Below are 16,249 nucleotides of genomic sequence, written 5' to 3'. Positions count from 1 at the left end.
GCCCGCCACCAGCCGCGCGCCGAATCCCGGCCACCGAGATATAACGAAAGACGGTGGATCTGCGCAACACCAGGTCGTATCGAATCTCTATTTTTTTAATATATTATATAAGGTAGCAAACGAGCAAGCGGCCACCTGAATCCGAAATGGCGAACCGACCGCTGCACAGAGACAATCGCTATAGCGGATGCGTTGCAAACCCTTAATTGACTGAGGAGGAGACGCACATAAAGAAAATATTTCCACTTCCTATGCGTCTCCTCCACCGTCAAATCCACTTTTTATTCCCATTCTCTCCTCGTAAGAAAAGGGTGGAAAGAAAAAGAGACTAAAACGAAGTTTCCGGCACCACACTCATCAGACAAATACGCGGTATTGCTCCCACTTCACGCCTGTCTTCTGTGTGGTGGTGGTATTGCACAGGGCGAGTCGACCCCGCAGTGCGAAGATGTTAAAGCAGGCTCTACCACTATTAGACAATATTATAATCGTTCTTTGTCAATATCACTGTCCTCAAAAGAAAACTATAGCGTTAAATGTAATCATGGTAATTAAACGTACATGTGACATGTATCTGCAGCTGTGCGCTGAGGTCGTCCTGCGCGGGGGGCTCGGGGGGCGCGTCGGGGGGTCGCGGCGCGGCGGGCGGGGGGCGCCGCTGCACGGCCGCGCACCGCAGCGTGGCGTTGTGCAGCTCGCGAGCCGCCGTCACCACCGCGCGCGACCAGCGCACGCCCTCTAGCGGATAGAAATACCTCGTCAACATCCTACGTAAGACATATAACGTTACATTACACAGGTATATGTGTACTAACCTACGGAGTGGTTGGTGTGGTAGACGCGTAGGTAGGGTCGGTGGTCGAGCGCCGGTTCTTGCGCCAGGAGTCGCCACGTCAGCTCGGGCGCGGGCACGCCCCCTGCCGCACGCAATAACAATTAAACAAAATTAGGCAACACTCAATTATGCTGTTTCTAAAGTCACTTAAAGAATATTCGAACTGTTTTCGCAGTCATTTTTGTGATTAAAATACATAAGTGTAGAATATGACACAAAACGTAACAAAAGGGCTATTTTAGTTTTTCTTCTGCCTACGAGGCGAGAATTAGTGACACTATACTTTATAAATCCAAAAATAGAACATCTTGTCACTAATTGCATAGAACAAACGTGGAATTGTTGACCTAGTTTACCAACAAAAACTAAATTGTTCAAAGTAACACGAAATAACTTCAATTGTTTGACCTCTACTATGTTATCAAAAGGTACTATAAGTAATTTCTGCAGATACTAAAAGCTCGTGTTCCTCTAGTCCTGTATTTGTGTAAAACAGTAAAATGTCTAGAAGGTTATGTTTAGTGATAAGCTATTGCTTGTGCGACAGAAGTGTCCAGTGGAAGTGATGTACTCACCCTCGGCAAAGCATTGCACCTCGAGCACGGCGGTGTCGCGCACCGGCACCCACGTGTTGCCCGCGTCCAGCCGCCGCCCATCCACCGCCAGGTACACCGACCGCACCGCCTCTGCACCAAACATTCACATACAATTTAAATAATCTAAAGAGTTTTACTACTATAGAGTTCTATAACATGTACTATTGAGAGTAGTTACCGTATACAAGTAATCTGGTAGGTTTCCCTGCGCGCGCGCGTCCTTTAGTGTCTTGTCCGGCGCAGCGCCAGCGCGCGGTGTGGGCCTGCGCCGCGCGGGGGATATGCAACGCGCCGTCGCCACCCGCGCCCGCTGCACCCGCTCCGTCTGCCCCCGGCAGAGCAGTGGACAACAGCGCCGCCTAGTGAATTTAACACTTATAGCATTACAGGAGCTAACAAACTTCGCATGAAGTATGAATTGGAAAGTAAATATTTCCATCCCACCTCATTGTCCTTGTACCAGCGCAGATTGGTGACGTTGATGAGGTCGCATGGAATGCGCACATATGAGTGTGCCGCCACCAGCAGCTCGCGATCCTGCTTCTAGATAACAGCAAATTACGTCAAAACACTGAACTAGCGACGGTGAGACTTAAATCTTATATTAAGGGTAGTGATCTGACCTGCGAGGTGACAGGTTTGGGTGCCGGCTCTTCGGCGTCGGGTCGTGGCTCGTCCCGCAGCGGCTGGCGTGGTGCTGGCGCGGGTCTGATGACGAAGGCGTCCAGGCGGGTGGAGGCGCGCGGGCCCGGCGCCGCGCCTGCGTCTCCGATGGCGTCTCGTACGGCACCGCGGATGTTCAGGATGGTGTCGCCAGTCTTCACGCGACGGGATGTCTACCGTGACGTCACAACCATAAGATTATTAAACAATACGTTGAATTTTTTAGAGTGGGCATTGGCCGAAGTGACAAGTTGGTGTAATTTTGGAGGTGTGACGTTCGCATCCACCGTTACTCACATTGTAACATGTTACGTTACATCTTGTAAGGTCGGTCAGTACCCACCGTTAGATATATTTTCGGATTTCCCTACCTTTGTCGATTTATCCCAATCTTGGCTCCGTTTAATTCTTTCTTGGTTTCTTTTTGAATCGTAAGTATTAGAATTATCATTGGTATCTGTTATAGTTTCGACTGTCGTATCGAAATCATGAGTACCGCTTTGACTGACCTCCTCATCTTCCACAGTCGATTCATCAGAAATTATTAAAACAGAATCCTTAGCATTCGTGCTAAAGTCGGGAGCTATCAATATGCCCGGATCATCCTGTTTATTTTTCCCTAAAGTAATTAAGTCGATTTCAGAATTCTTATTCTCCTCAATAACTTTCTTAGCCAATAAATCATCATCATCAGGTACAATAATATTTACTTTATCAGCCTCATTCAGGTTCTCTTCTCTGTACTCCTTTGTTTCTCTTATAGTTCTAAATTCGTTTTCGTTGGACTTATCATATTTCGTTGAAGTGAAAAAACTTATATCTTGAGAATCATCGTCATCATCTCTGGATGCTTCAAAAACATCGTTTGTATCTTCTTTGTCTGAGAAGGAAGATTTGAACAGATTCTCTTCAGGATATACAGGTCTAAGGAAAGGGATATCTTCGATATCTGCTGTAGCAGAATATTCGTCGTTATCAACACTGTATTTAAGATTAGAATTGTCTACATCCTCCGATGCATCTCCACGAAATTTGGGCTCGGATTCGTCTGGAGTTACTTGTATATTACTCTCTTCGATGCTGGTCTCAGTGTCGTATACTATGTTATTGGATTGTTCCGTGAGTTCAGGGTTGTCGTTGGTTGAAACATCTTCACGTAATGGAGGGTACAGAGGGGCGTCGCGGAGAAGTTCCACGGCTTCTTCTAGAGGGGGCGAGCGCTGCGAGCTACTGCGCTCCGCGAAAAAGGAGGGAAGGAAGCCTGCGAAAAAAAAAATATTTTACACAACATGCAAAATACCTACAAATACTTCAAAGACTTTTTTAAACGTGAGATTGAAACAATTTGAAATTGAGGATATTGTGAAGATCAAAAGCGAAATGAGAAACATATTCAATTTTACCCCCGAAAAAGTGAAAAAAATCGCATTAACACAATCGTGTGACAATCCACCGTCGCTGTGGGACAGACCGGTCTGAAGCGGCTGCCTCATTACGGCGGAACACTTTATAAATAATTCGGTCGCTCGTCGGCCCTCAGCCCTCAGCCGCTGCGACATTTACAATGCAAACCGCTTCGTTAAACATCACATTCATTTCAAATTACAGCACAGAAAGCTCTCCGAGGAAAAGAAAACAGACGGGATAAAAATGTATATTCATAAAAACAAAGTCGAGAACACATTACAGTCTTATCGTCGCAGCAATTTTACAGGCTCTTTTCCTTTGTGTTTGTCTGAATCCGCACGGCTTGTAATACTGGAACGTGCGTTAGATAAGGTATCGAGCTACATTATACAGAGTTGAGAGAGTCGACCGTCGTTCAAAATACTTCAATATTATCATATTGATGGAGCCAATAAAATCAGCTTTGCATTATTCATTAGCCGCCGTCAGCCGCAAGTTACAGGAAGTCTGCCCGCTTTGATGTTTACCTTATTTAGACCTCGTTGCTTTTCATTACCGTTCTATGTTTTTCATCAAACGTGTATCATATCGTCAGAGAAATTAATGAGAAGACTAATTTTATCTTTTGTATAAAATTGATGCAAGATGATTTCATGCAATCATCAACATAAAAATTTCAAATAGTAAAATTTTAAGTAAGTAAGTAATATAAAATGTAACATTTTGATTGACATTTAAAACCAGTTGCTTAGTAAATGATATGGATGTCCATTTGTTTGTTAAAGTGCTATGATTCTATTTGTAAAAATTGTTTAAATAATTCAAATGATGGGTGTTTTATAGTGAGGTTCTTGGCATTTAAATTGTTAATCAAATAGCTGATGACCCGAATCGAGACGTAATTGAAGCAGCAAGGTCGGCGTGCGGTCTGCCCCTACTACCCCGACACTACCCTCCTATTGAATATGCTAATGTTATTGGCATAGGATTAGTCAACTTCTAATTAAGGCAAATCCTCGGTGGCAATTACATCTCATACGATGTTCGTAATGCTTCAAATTATTATTAATGAAGATTATCTGTATTAGTATAGGCAGAATTAATCATAACATAATAGAGTGACACTGTAAGCTATCTGCAAGCCGAGTGTCATGTCGCTTTACATGTAGTGCTGTCAGATGCGGTGTAATAAATGCACATTTGTCTTTAACAGTTAGATCTAAAACCTCCAAAACCAACGTAGAAAGTACATTTAAACATGGTTGTTCACAGAAAGAACGAATAAATAAAAGAAAATAAACATAAAAAGTAGATCTTCATATATCCAAGGTACATTATTTCATAGAAGTATGAAACCCAAAATCCCTTCAGCCTAAACTATCGCATTCCGTTGGGAAAACCCAACAAACTTGTCTCTTATCAGCGATATTTGTGTTCTCGGAACTTCATCCGATCGTGAACGTTTGCGGAGCGCAGCGCTACGACGATTATCTTTTATTTGATTTGAAAACGATTCCCCCTTTGTTCTCCGGACAATCGCTACAAATGCATCAAATAAATCGCTTGTTTACGTCCCGTATTAAATTATGACATAAAAACATTTTACAAAAACTAAAATAAAGATGATTTTTAAATCACTCTTTTTTATTAGGGACCTTAATGATTTTTCATTCATGTTTTGTGACGCGCGACGTCCCAACGGCGACAAAGACGAGGGGGGCTTAGTCGACGGGGGCGTAGCGTACGGTGGCGGGTCGTCGCATTATGCAGATTGAGGCAAATTCGCTTCATTAACATTTCGTGCAGGTAGCGGCCTCGAACTGACGGCGCTATTAGCCACTCCTTTGTTATCTTTATTATTCTTTTATACCGATTACCTTATTCTTTCCAGACTTTCTCGAAAACTCATTTTCAAAAAGCCGAATAACTTTTTGATTACGAAGCGAAACTGATTGCGTCTTTACCACGTTCGATGAGAAAACCATAAAAAATATTATCTAATTAAGTCCACTACTTTTACAATTATTATGCAAATTACAAAATGAAATAACTAAAACTGATTTGCATATTGCGGTTGGCTTCATTACTAGTGTCCAGCTATAATAGTTTTTAGTCCAATGCCATGTTACTAAATCTGTTGACTCCCCCCTTAACACCCCCCAGCCCGGAGCAGGCTTCCACTGTGACAATGTGAAAGGGAGTGCCTCGCAGCGGCCGCTCACTGCCGCTTTGTTATTCTGAAGAGCTTTCGGTAAGCTTTATAACAAAACAGACTGTTTTAATAGGCTTCATTTCCTATTATTTTCCGTATCGTTTTATTGCTAGAATTTGATAGGATATAAAAAAAGATGTGTTATTTTTAAATTAGCCTATTTCCTAAATATCTAAAACACTTCATACCCAATTTTATTTTATTTCCCTACACTTTACTAATATTTTCCATTCAATATAATTCACCATAATATTGTTTCACAAACTGTCCAACTTAGATTTTCCGATTGCACGCAATCAAATAAAGCTCTCCGCGGCTTTGAGCTTTGAGCTCGTAAGCCCCGCGCGGGGAGCAGCGGGATTCACCGCAAACTGGCACTTTACATAGAGTACAACAATAGCAGATGTTGATTTGATTTGCTTTTATGCTCATTCATATTAACAACTTTATAAAAAAAAACATTTATTGACCAAAAATTACATTACAAAAACACATTAATGAAATAAAAATAAAAAAATCTTGACCAAAAGGAGAAGGCTCAGCTGATGCGGTCTCTAGCTTGTCAGTAAAGGTTGCGCTGGTTTTCAGCCTCCCCTTATATTCTTTTTATATCATTTTACTTTAATGTTCAGAAAAGTCGAGATCCATAATGAGAACGACGTTATTACTGTCTTCATTTACTAAACACAAGGTGCTAATTTTAGGGCTTATAATATATTTAGCATGCATCTCTAACTATTGTTAGTATTACTGAATGTATGTTGTGTGAGTGATTGGGGCAGCTGCGAGGCATTAACAGCTCGTCTGTCAAAATCGCTAGAGCGGAACAAACTGTTATATCTATATGTATGTGTGTACAAATCACATATACGTATAATATACATGTCAATGTTGCAGTAACGTTTGTCATTTGACCTAAATCCCAACGGAGCAATTCGCACGTAACTTTGCAATGACTCGTGCATCGATTATTGGAATCGCAGCATAAATTTCATTTGGTTAACCATTAATTTATTATAATTGCGTTCATGTATTGAATAATGATCACGTTAACTACACAATTAATACAAAAATTATAGTTAAATATTTTGTCAACTCTAAAATTAAGATGATTTACAGATCAATTCGATCTGAAATGAAATCTGTCTATTATCTGATTTTAATATGACGTCACAAAAGTTATAATTTGCTGACAAACTCAGTGACGTCATGACGTCTGAGTGGAATAGAGTATAAAGTGCTCTGAAGCAAACCAAACTAATTTGATAAGTTATAATTTGAATAGAGTCAGCGTATCTCAGGTTAAATCACTTTAAAACATAATCAGTAAATTATTGTAGAATCGGTGTATTCTAGAAAGAAATATAATAGATTGCATAGAATAAACTAATCACGTAGCTGTGGCCCCCGGGGACGTGGAGGGGAGAGGGCACCGCGGGGGGCAGCGGGAAGAGGGCTGTATGAATATCTCTCTAATAAGATTTGAAGTTTAATACGCCAACACAATTTGTAGAGCATTCAATATCAGACTGATTTCTCCAAACTAAACCATTCATAGATGATCTAAAATGAACTCGTTTGTGTTTGAACTATACAGATTTAAAATATATTTATTTGCTTTAAAATAATATGCCTCGTCAACTGTAGGTTATCTCAAAAGTTTAATGGCTGTTAATTTTTTTTAATTAAACATTTTATGTACACTGCATTGTGTCTTCAAAGACAAAAGACCCTCAGCTGCAGTTGTCTGAGAATTTTCCCTGTCTTCTTGTTTCTTTGGCTGATAATTACAGTCTGAGAAAGCGACAATTTATTTCAAACTGTAATGAACAGAGATTTCAACGAAAATTTGCATTTAAGCATTATTATAACAAGTAAAGATTTGCATTTTTGTATGTATTGAAATAACTCAAAAACTACTGGGCCGATTTAAAAAAATCTATTTCAAAATTAAAAAGCTACTTATTCACATGTAACATAGTTTTCAATTACTTATCTAATATTTAAGAATTTCACGTAACTTTTTCTCTGATATCAAAATATCAGCGCGCTACGCGTGTTTGCTACGACGTTACGTCGTAGAATATACCCGTAGACGTATTAAACATATTGTGCCGTACTAACGGGTTTGGGTCCCGCGGCACAACCTATCCTTAGACTACGAATGAACCGGAGGGCATAATATTGTATGGGGAGTGGTACTTACCAGCTCGATAATCGTCTCCCCCTCCTGCAGGTGCCTGGTCTTTGTCAGTGTCGAGTCAAGTCTGGTTCTGTCAAGTCAATAGGCGTCAGCGATACTGCCTGAAGTTGCACCCGTATGCACCGTAACGATTTCAAACGCGAAACCGAATTTAGAACGACCCGGTTCACTAATCGAAATTGACACGCCAGTTATGCCGTCGTGTTGTCGTACAAGCAACCACTTTCAATGACCTATTCGCACACGTCTACCCGACCGACTCGCTTGGCTGCTTGTTTACGACCTTTTTCTGCACACCCCTCCGCAGGACTCGCGCCCGTCCGTACTGGAGCGGGATTTTCCATCTACCTCCCGTGCGGGAGACATAAAGATAAGCCCGAGTAACCTGGGCCGCGAAATTCAAATTATGTTCGCTTCCGAATGTGGCGAACCAGTACGATCTGTACCGAACACAAACGTAGACATGGTACGCATGTAGAACGGTGTTTACTACAAACTTGGTACAAGAAATTGGTATCTATTTTTATAAGTGAACCCTCATACATAAAATAATAACGAATAATAAAATATTTTAAAATCTCGTTACAGTGTCCACAGTCCAATTACGTAATTGTCACCTCAAGTTAATTGAGCAAATGCAAAAATAAATCCTCGTCTGCAGTAATTGCAGCGCTCTGCGGAACTGCAGCGAATGAAATGCATCACACGAGAGCAGTTTTACTGCTGCTATTATTCTGCAACGAGCGGAACGGTTGCCCGCTCTGTGTAGCTGCATGTATGTGTGTGTGTGTGTGTGTGTGTGTGTGTGTGTGTGTGTGTTTGTTTATTAGTTAACTCGATTACAGAAATACAAAGAATACCGCAGAATAGACAACATTAAATGTTAGGATTATACCACAGTTAAATTATTACAAATGTTTGTTAGGATTTTTTGTATTACGATTTCATTTTGACTAGCTGTTGATCGCGACTACATCCGTGTGAAATTAAAAAAAAATGTAAAAGCATAGCTTATTTTACTCACTGATAACGTAGTTTTTAACAGTGCAAGAATTTTTAAATCGGCCAAGTAGTTTTTGAGTTACTTCAATATATACAATAATAACATCTTCTTAATACTGTTAGTATAGACTGGCATTCGCCCGCAACTCAGTTCGCTAGGAATTAAAAAAAAATGAGTAGCCTATATGTTCTTCCAAACCATCCTTTACATCTATACCTAATTTAATTTTGTTTCTTATATGTCATAAAAGGGCTTTTGAAATTGTAATAATGCTATAAGATATGATATAAAGAAGTCAAGAGTCATGTAATCTTATGACCTTTGTGATGTGTGACATGTCGCCAGTGAGCCAGTGCTGGCCAGTTGTGACGCAGAGCACGTAGCCCGCCGCTCCCAACGCGCTGCAAATCTTATAAGACACGATCCGCCGTCGCCCGGACGCTGTATTTTAATGAACTAATCATATATTTTGTAATTCAGCCTATGAATTAGAAAATGGTCTTTGTGGTGTTAATTCGCTTGTATGTCGTTATATAAATTGGTATAACTTATGAGTACTATTTTTCTTTAAAGCAAGGAATTTCCGAAACAATTGTTTCGGTAAATAGCTTATTCAAATTTGTCCTTTGTTCTTTTTTGTTGTACTTTTTGTTTAAAAGAAAAATAATATTACGTGACTTGTATTTTATCAAAATTATTGAAATCATAATGGTGTTTATATGTCGAAAAGGCAAAGTGCCATTAATATGTAATTGTATAAGTTATCACTAGATGGCGCTGTACCGTTAAAATGGACACTATGGTTTTGCCGCGTTGTTATGATGCGTTTCTGACAAGCGACGAATAAAATTTGCTCATTTACCCTAGCGCAACATAATTTTTATTGGGCAGATTTTTTGGGAATTCTGTACAATGGAGTTTGTTATTACGTTTTATTATTCTGAAATGCAATTGTTTGGTCATTATAGTTATATTTTGTCTTATAATAACACTTATTTATCATTGAAACTGAAAAAAAAATTAAACTTAGTTTTAGAATAGCTCGGGAACGTAACGTATTTTGCGAAATGTAGCCGATGTTATATGTTGGTAACTAATTAAACGAGCGAGCACGTTGCTGAGGCTCCGCCGGCGCCGCAGCCACGCCTCACTGGACAACTGGGGCTCAAACTACCGCTCACGATATTCTGTCCACTGAGATTCCCCTTGAATAAGCTTATTGAACGCTTTGAGATGGAAATGCGAACAAGTGCTGCACGATTTGGTAATTTTAGAGATATTTATCTCGTATAAATAGATATTTTTAATTTAACTATAAAAACATATTCTTCATTAATTAATTCTTAGTTACTTAGTTAAAACGTATTTATGTACGTTAATGTAACAAAACTAACAAACACCACTGAACTAACTTGTAAAACTTTCCACACAATCTATTATTAAGTAAATTGAACAATGAACGTCGGCGGTCTTGTGTAAACACATGGAATATTTGAGACACCCCGCGAGCCTCACACCCCCCTGCTCCCGCCCCTGCCAATACCAGGCGTCAATAAAGCTAACGTCTTCAAGTTCGTACTACATAATATAGTGACACATCAGAAATAATGATGCCAAAAGACACCTTTATCCAGTTTACACTATCCACTACTCTTCGACCCGTCGACCCTTGCAATTAAAACTGGGGGGCTCGGGGCCTACCCTTAGTTAGGTAGTAGACCTTAGTCAAACTGCACTGCTCGTTGACTGACATATCTTTGAATTTCTTCGCAGATATGTGCAGGCATTACGATGTTTTCCTTCGCCGTAACAAAGTTGTATAAATTAAAACATTTACTTCTTTTAAAATGTGACTTTATTCGTCATTTATGTTGATATATCTGAAGGCACATCTAAGCTCCATATCCTGAGATCCTAGATAACTAACAATCAACTAATTCCGATAATAAAGCCAATGTAAGCAGCGGAATTACATCCGTTGTACACATTATTATTAACTAAGTATAATAAAGCTAACAAAGCCAGACTCGATCCACAGGATTTATGCCCACACTGTATCAACAGCCTCCAGTACCAGTTCAGGGTTGTCGCCGCACCGCAAGAAATATAAAAAAAAATGCTCGTTAAGTTAGCAAAGACAACTCGTGCATTGCAATTATATATACTAGTGTTATAAAGAGGAAAGGTAAAAGATTTGTTTATAAAGAAAATTTTGTATATACTGAAATAACTCAAAAACAACAGCGCCGATTTTTAAAATTCCTACAATGTTAATTCTATGCAAAAGTCGCGTAAACAGCTAGTGTTGCGTTGTCGCGAAAACAGTTGTTTAATATTTACGAACTAGATATGTAGTCACATATACACTACTCAGTCGAGTAGGTGAGTTATTTGAAAACAAACAAATGCAGCCAACTTATTTAGTGTTTGATTAAGAAACGAACTAGTAGGTATGTAGACGCAGGGGGACAGTTTAATTTGAGAAGACACTCTGGCGTATTGAGATGTATTGCTTCTTCAATTTGTCTCTTGTAAATTTGTCTGTTACTCACTTAAATATTACGAACAGTAGCAGAAATATGTCAATAAAGGTTTATTGCCCGACTGACAGAAGGGTATGTATATAAATGTGTTATTAGCTATGTATATGTAAACAAAAAAAAATTACAAGTGCGTTGAATAAATGAATGAATGAATGAATGAATGAATGAATGAATGAAATGAATGTATGAAAGCGACCTATTTTTGTTCTCCTTTAACGTTGTCCGATTGTCAATTTTTTTTTACTTGGAAATAATGGTTGATGTTTTGTGAAAAACAGGAAATGTCCGCGAAGGTAAAAAACCAAACCGATATTAGTAAAAGTTTTCCAATACAGAACGTTTACAGCAGCCCTGTGCTTCTGTGCGTGCGGGCGCGGGGGAGGTCGCGAGGTCAGGGGGGAGGGGGACGGAATTCTGTTGATTGTGCGGATTAGCCGGAGATGGGCGCGATACTGCCAAATCCGATATATCAAGACAAACGAATCTGAACCTAAACCCATTGAAATAGTATTAAAATTCCCACGACAAGGGCGTTCAGTGCGAACATATCCCGAATATCTTGCAATAAAATCGCTTGGAATGGAGCTTGGCGGGACGTTGCGCGGCGGGGGCAAGGGCGGGGGCGGGGGAGGGGGCACTAAACGAGTCTCATTTGAGGCGGTATAAATTCTTGTTTAGATGGCATCGGGAATGGGGGCTCTTTTTCTCTTTAGGAATTCTGATCGAATTTATCTGTGTTGAGAATTTAATCAAACAAAATTTAACGTTCGGCAATCAGAGCTACGGAATAGCTCTCACTAAGTCTGCCCTCCCCCTCGCGCCCTCGCGCCCTCGCGCCCTCTCGCGGCCACTTTGTGTTGCCATCAATCCAACACAATTCTTTTAGTATTTCAATACTATAAAAGTGTTTTGTCTGCGTCTATTTCAGTATATACATGTACATTCATTGTATTTGTGGAAAAGTGTATATTTTGTAGTTCAGTAAGCTGTAAATATAATTTGCTGTATTTAGTACATTTAAAGAAATGCAGGTTGGATTAAAAGGCGACAGGTTACTGCTGTGACTTGTGGTCCAAGAATGCCTCTTAAGCTTAAGGAACAGATCTACAAGTCCATCATAAGAACTGTCGTATTGTATGGATGAAAGGAGATTGCATGTGGCTGAGATTCGTATGTTAAGATGAATGTGTGGTGTGACAAGAATGGATAAAGTTAAGAATGTGTACATTAGAGGAAGTTTGAAAGTAGCGCCAGTGGTGGAGAAATTGAGAAGCAAAAGGTTAGCGTGGTATTGACATGTTATGGGACGAACCGATGAGGACATAATCAAGAAAGTGTTAAGAATGGATGTGGGTGGCTACAAAGGAAGAGGAAGACCGAAGAAGTATGGATGGATTGTGTGAAAGAGGATATGTTTAAGAAAGGAGTGGATTCAGATATGACGGCTGATAGAGATGTATGGAAGAGCAGCACATACTGTGCCGACCCTCCTTAAGGGATAAAGGCATGTTGATGATGAAAGAAACTAATATAATCTAATTATTTACATATCAATTAGCTTTTCCGAGTAAAAAGTTTACAACTCTGTTGAGCAAATTAGGGTTGAAGGGTGGTTGCAGGAGGAAAACTGCTCAGTTAGCACTATAACAATACTCAACGCGGGAACTTTGAGACTCACAGCGGCTGTTGTTTCATCGTTTACAGGGAATATTACTATGTCATAGTGTCAATCAATTGTTGACTACGACAATGTCGTAGCTACGCAGCTACAAAGGATCTACGGCTACGAGATTCTTTTTTTTAATATTGTTGTGAATTAAAACTTAATAGGATTTCGTTTGTGTTTTTGATTCTTATTAGTTTTCGTTTAAATTGTAGCAGGGGGACGAAATACGTACAAATACACGATTTTGTTAACGGCGGACGGCCGTCCGCAGTTTTCGGTTGTTTCCTTGATGTCGTTCGTTGAGTGAGTGGGAGTCGGAAGCCAGGGTTGCCACAGGCGTCCGACAATTATGTCTTGTCTATTGGTAGTTTATTATTTTATAAATTATTATTTAGTAAATTAATTATTCTTTATTTTATTTTACATTTTAAACAGTTTGAATAAAATTAATTCCTCTAAAACAACGCTATGTGTTAAAATTCCCTTCTAAGGTTATTAAGTAATGAAATTAGTGCAATTATCTTTAAGTAAGATTGCTCTTAAAGCTGACGGTACATTAACAGCGACAGGCGGAAAACCGGCAGTGCGCCCATGCCCCCATGCCGTGCCCCCGTGCGACCGTGCCCCCTCGGCCGTGTCCCCGTGCGGCCGTGTCCCCGAGCCGGCGTGGCGACATACATCAAGTCACTCACGCGAACAAGCCGCCATTAATCACGGGATCATCTCTACTTAATTAAACACCAATCATGTAATTCACGTTACGCAGAATACATTATCCCGCAAGCGCAGGCAGCGACCGCAGTTAGAACAAACGGCTTAATGTGGAACGAAGGGACGAAGGTATTTAATGATTTTATTTTTTAATTGGACTCACCTTTTCTTTAAATTATAAGTGATCTAGAAAGCAGTAATTTACTGGAACTTGCGTGCCGAGCTTTATATTGCATTGTTTTATGTTTTTAAATCTAATTATAGATAAACAATATAAAAGCTATAATGAGAACATAAAATATTTAGAGCTATCATTATCCTGAGAGCGAGAAAAGAGATTCTCGAGTAAGTGGAGTGACCACAAGGAGGTCGCATGTGGCTACTCACATAAGTGGCCACTCAACACAGCGTAGCTACACGCAGAGGGCGCAGACCGCACTTAGCTGCTCTGTGCACTGAGATTAGGTTAAATAGCTACGAGCTTATACGTTAGAAGAGAAGTGTGACTAATGCTGGGTTTCTGAAGTTTCTATTTATTTTATCATTACCTAATGATTCGTTTGTTTTAGTTTTAACCTATCAATCCCATCCTATACTACCTATAACGGAAAAATTCAAGTTAAGTAGTTCTGAACCTTATTTTATAACTTTATCGAACTATATCCATTATCGAATGGTTAAAAGTAGTTCGGAAACCAGCCATATATTATTTATTGTCCAAATTTTCTACATTTTCCTTTCTTGATTTTTCTTACAAAATACTTATTATTTATTTTATTTGCAGAACGTACTAAAATCAATGTTTATGACATTCTGTAAAGATCAAAACCTAATAGCTTGACTCAATGTAACTGATAAAACTTTATTTATTGTCGAGTTTTATTCTATTGTTATTATGTTAAGGAGGTCACGTAACCAACTTCCATTTTTGTTACATATATCCAGTACAGATTGGCTGCGTGACGGACTGACAGGTGACCTTATTCCTTACGAAATTCAGGTCGGAGGTTGATTTGATATTTTCCTCAACGAAAACCTCCCGTCATCTTACAGCCGTGTGATAAAAATATCTTCTCTATGCCGCACTTTTACATATTTTTGATGGATAACGTGCGAAAAAGTTTTGTAAGGATGGAAATTTTACCGCCCGCGAGGGGTTGGTTACTGACAATTTGTTAGTAACGTCAGTAGTTCAAGAAAACATGAACATAAAATTGCTTTTACATTTTAAATCATGAATTAAAATATAAAATATTCGTTCACAATTTGTTCCTAGTCATACTACGTTTAAGTTTTCTAACTTAGACAATTGCAACAGTAAGGCTAACTAGTGTATCAAAAGATGTCGAGTTTAAAACTTGTATGAAAACAACTATGTGCAGGTACAATAGAAAATCGTGCGGAGAGTTCCTCGGCCGCGACAAGTTTAAAACAAAAGAACAAAACTACATGTGTGCAGCAATTGTAAACTTTTACACAACTTACATTCTCGAGGAAATGCAGGAGAGTTAGACAAGGAGGTCATTGTGAGAGAAAGAGCCGGAGAAACAATGACGTAGTGTCGAGGTGAGTGAGACAAAGAGGACAATATAGGAAGAAAAGAGACAAAGCGACAAATTTGAACAGTTGTAGACAATGACAAAGTTAAGAAAAGTTTTGCAGACAGAACTAATACCACGAATTTGACTAGACTCTTGACAAGAATAGAATATTCCATATAATTTATCGCAATTAATATTATGAAATGTTAAGTTGTAACAATATTTTGAAGCACTATATCAGTGTTTTTTCGTATTTAAGCTAGAAGGAGCAAGCAATTTATTTATTAAAATATAATATGTGGATAGAACGTTTAAACGCTGCAAATATTGTTAAATTCTACTTTAGTAAAGCAGTTGAAATGTAAAAGGTCATGATATCAAACGAACGCAGGTCGATGTTACGACATTTATGGTTATTGTCGGTCCCGCGGCGACTGTACAAAACATTCAGACCGCATTTTATAGCAATCGACCGTTACAATTAAATCATTTAAGCTCAGACGTAGGGAACTGGTGGGACGATTTTATCTGCCACCAAAACAAAGTTTTAAGATAAAATTCATTAAATTTTCACGACAATATCAACAAGGATGACTGTTCCTCTAATTCCCTCACTTCTTGCATCGCTTCGGATCACGTCCACAAGCCACGTAATTAGTTCCGTGACTGCCGACTGCCGGCGCTTCAACAAACAAACACCCTATTGAGCATTCCTACACCACCTCGGGCTACTTCCCGTCGGAGTCCCCCCACCGGCACTCCGGCCTGCGACAACCGCTTTATGTCACCACGGAGAAAAGTTTTCCTTCACATTTAACACTGCCAATTAATGGCCAATTATTTTGACACATTTCAGCTTCGCCATTTTA

At 39.5% G+C, this 16,249-nt stretch overlaps 1 protein-coding gene across 1 annotated transcript in view; it reads right to left on the bottom strand.

The window, feature by feature from the left end:
• The window catches only part of LOC106099711, a 31,831-nt gene that overhangs the window by 4,418 nt on the left and 11,164 nt on the right, over positions 1-16,249 (bottom strand). The window contains exons 3-10 of the mRNA XM_013278333.1: positions 2,466-3,355; positions 2,055-2,267; positions 1,876-1,974; positions 1,610-1,790; positions 1,411-1,521; positions 816-917; positions 562-738; positions 3-59 (exon numbers count right to left, since the gene is read on the bottom strand). Coding sequence (XP_013133787.1) covers positions 3-59; positions 562-738; positions 816-917; positions 1,411-1,521; positions 1,610-1,790; positions 1,876-1,974; positions 2,055-2,267; positions 2,466-3,355 — 1,830 coding nt within the window. The remainder of the gene's footprint in view (positions 1-2; positions 60-561; positions 739-815; positions 918-1,410; positions 1,522-1,609; positions 1,791-1,875; positions 1,975-2,054; positions 2,268-2,465; positions 3,356-16,249) is intronic.

This window comes from Papilio polytes, unplaced genomic scaffold (assembly GCF_000836215.1).
Source record: "Papilio polytes unplaced genomic scaffold, Ppol_1.0 DF824325.1, whole genome shotgun sequence".
Classification (NCBI taxonomy): Eukaryota; Metazoa; Arthropoda; class Insecta; order Lepidoptera; family Papilionidae; genus Papilio; species Papilio polytes.
Note: the sequence above shows the minus strand (reverse complement) of the source record. Positions and strands in the feature narration are given on the sequence as shown.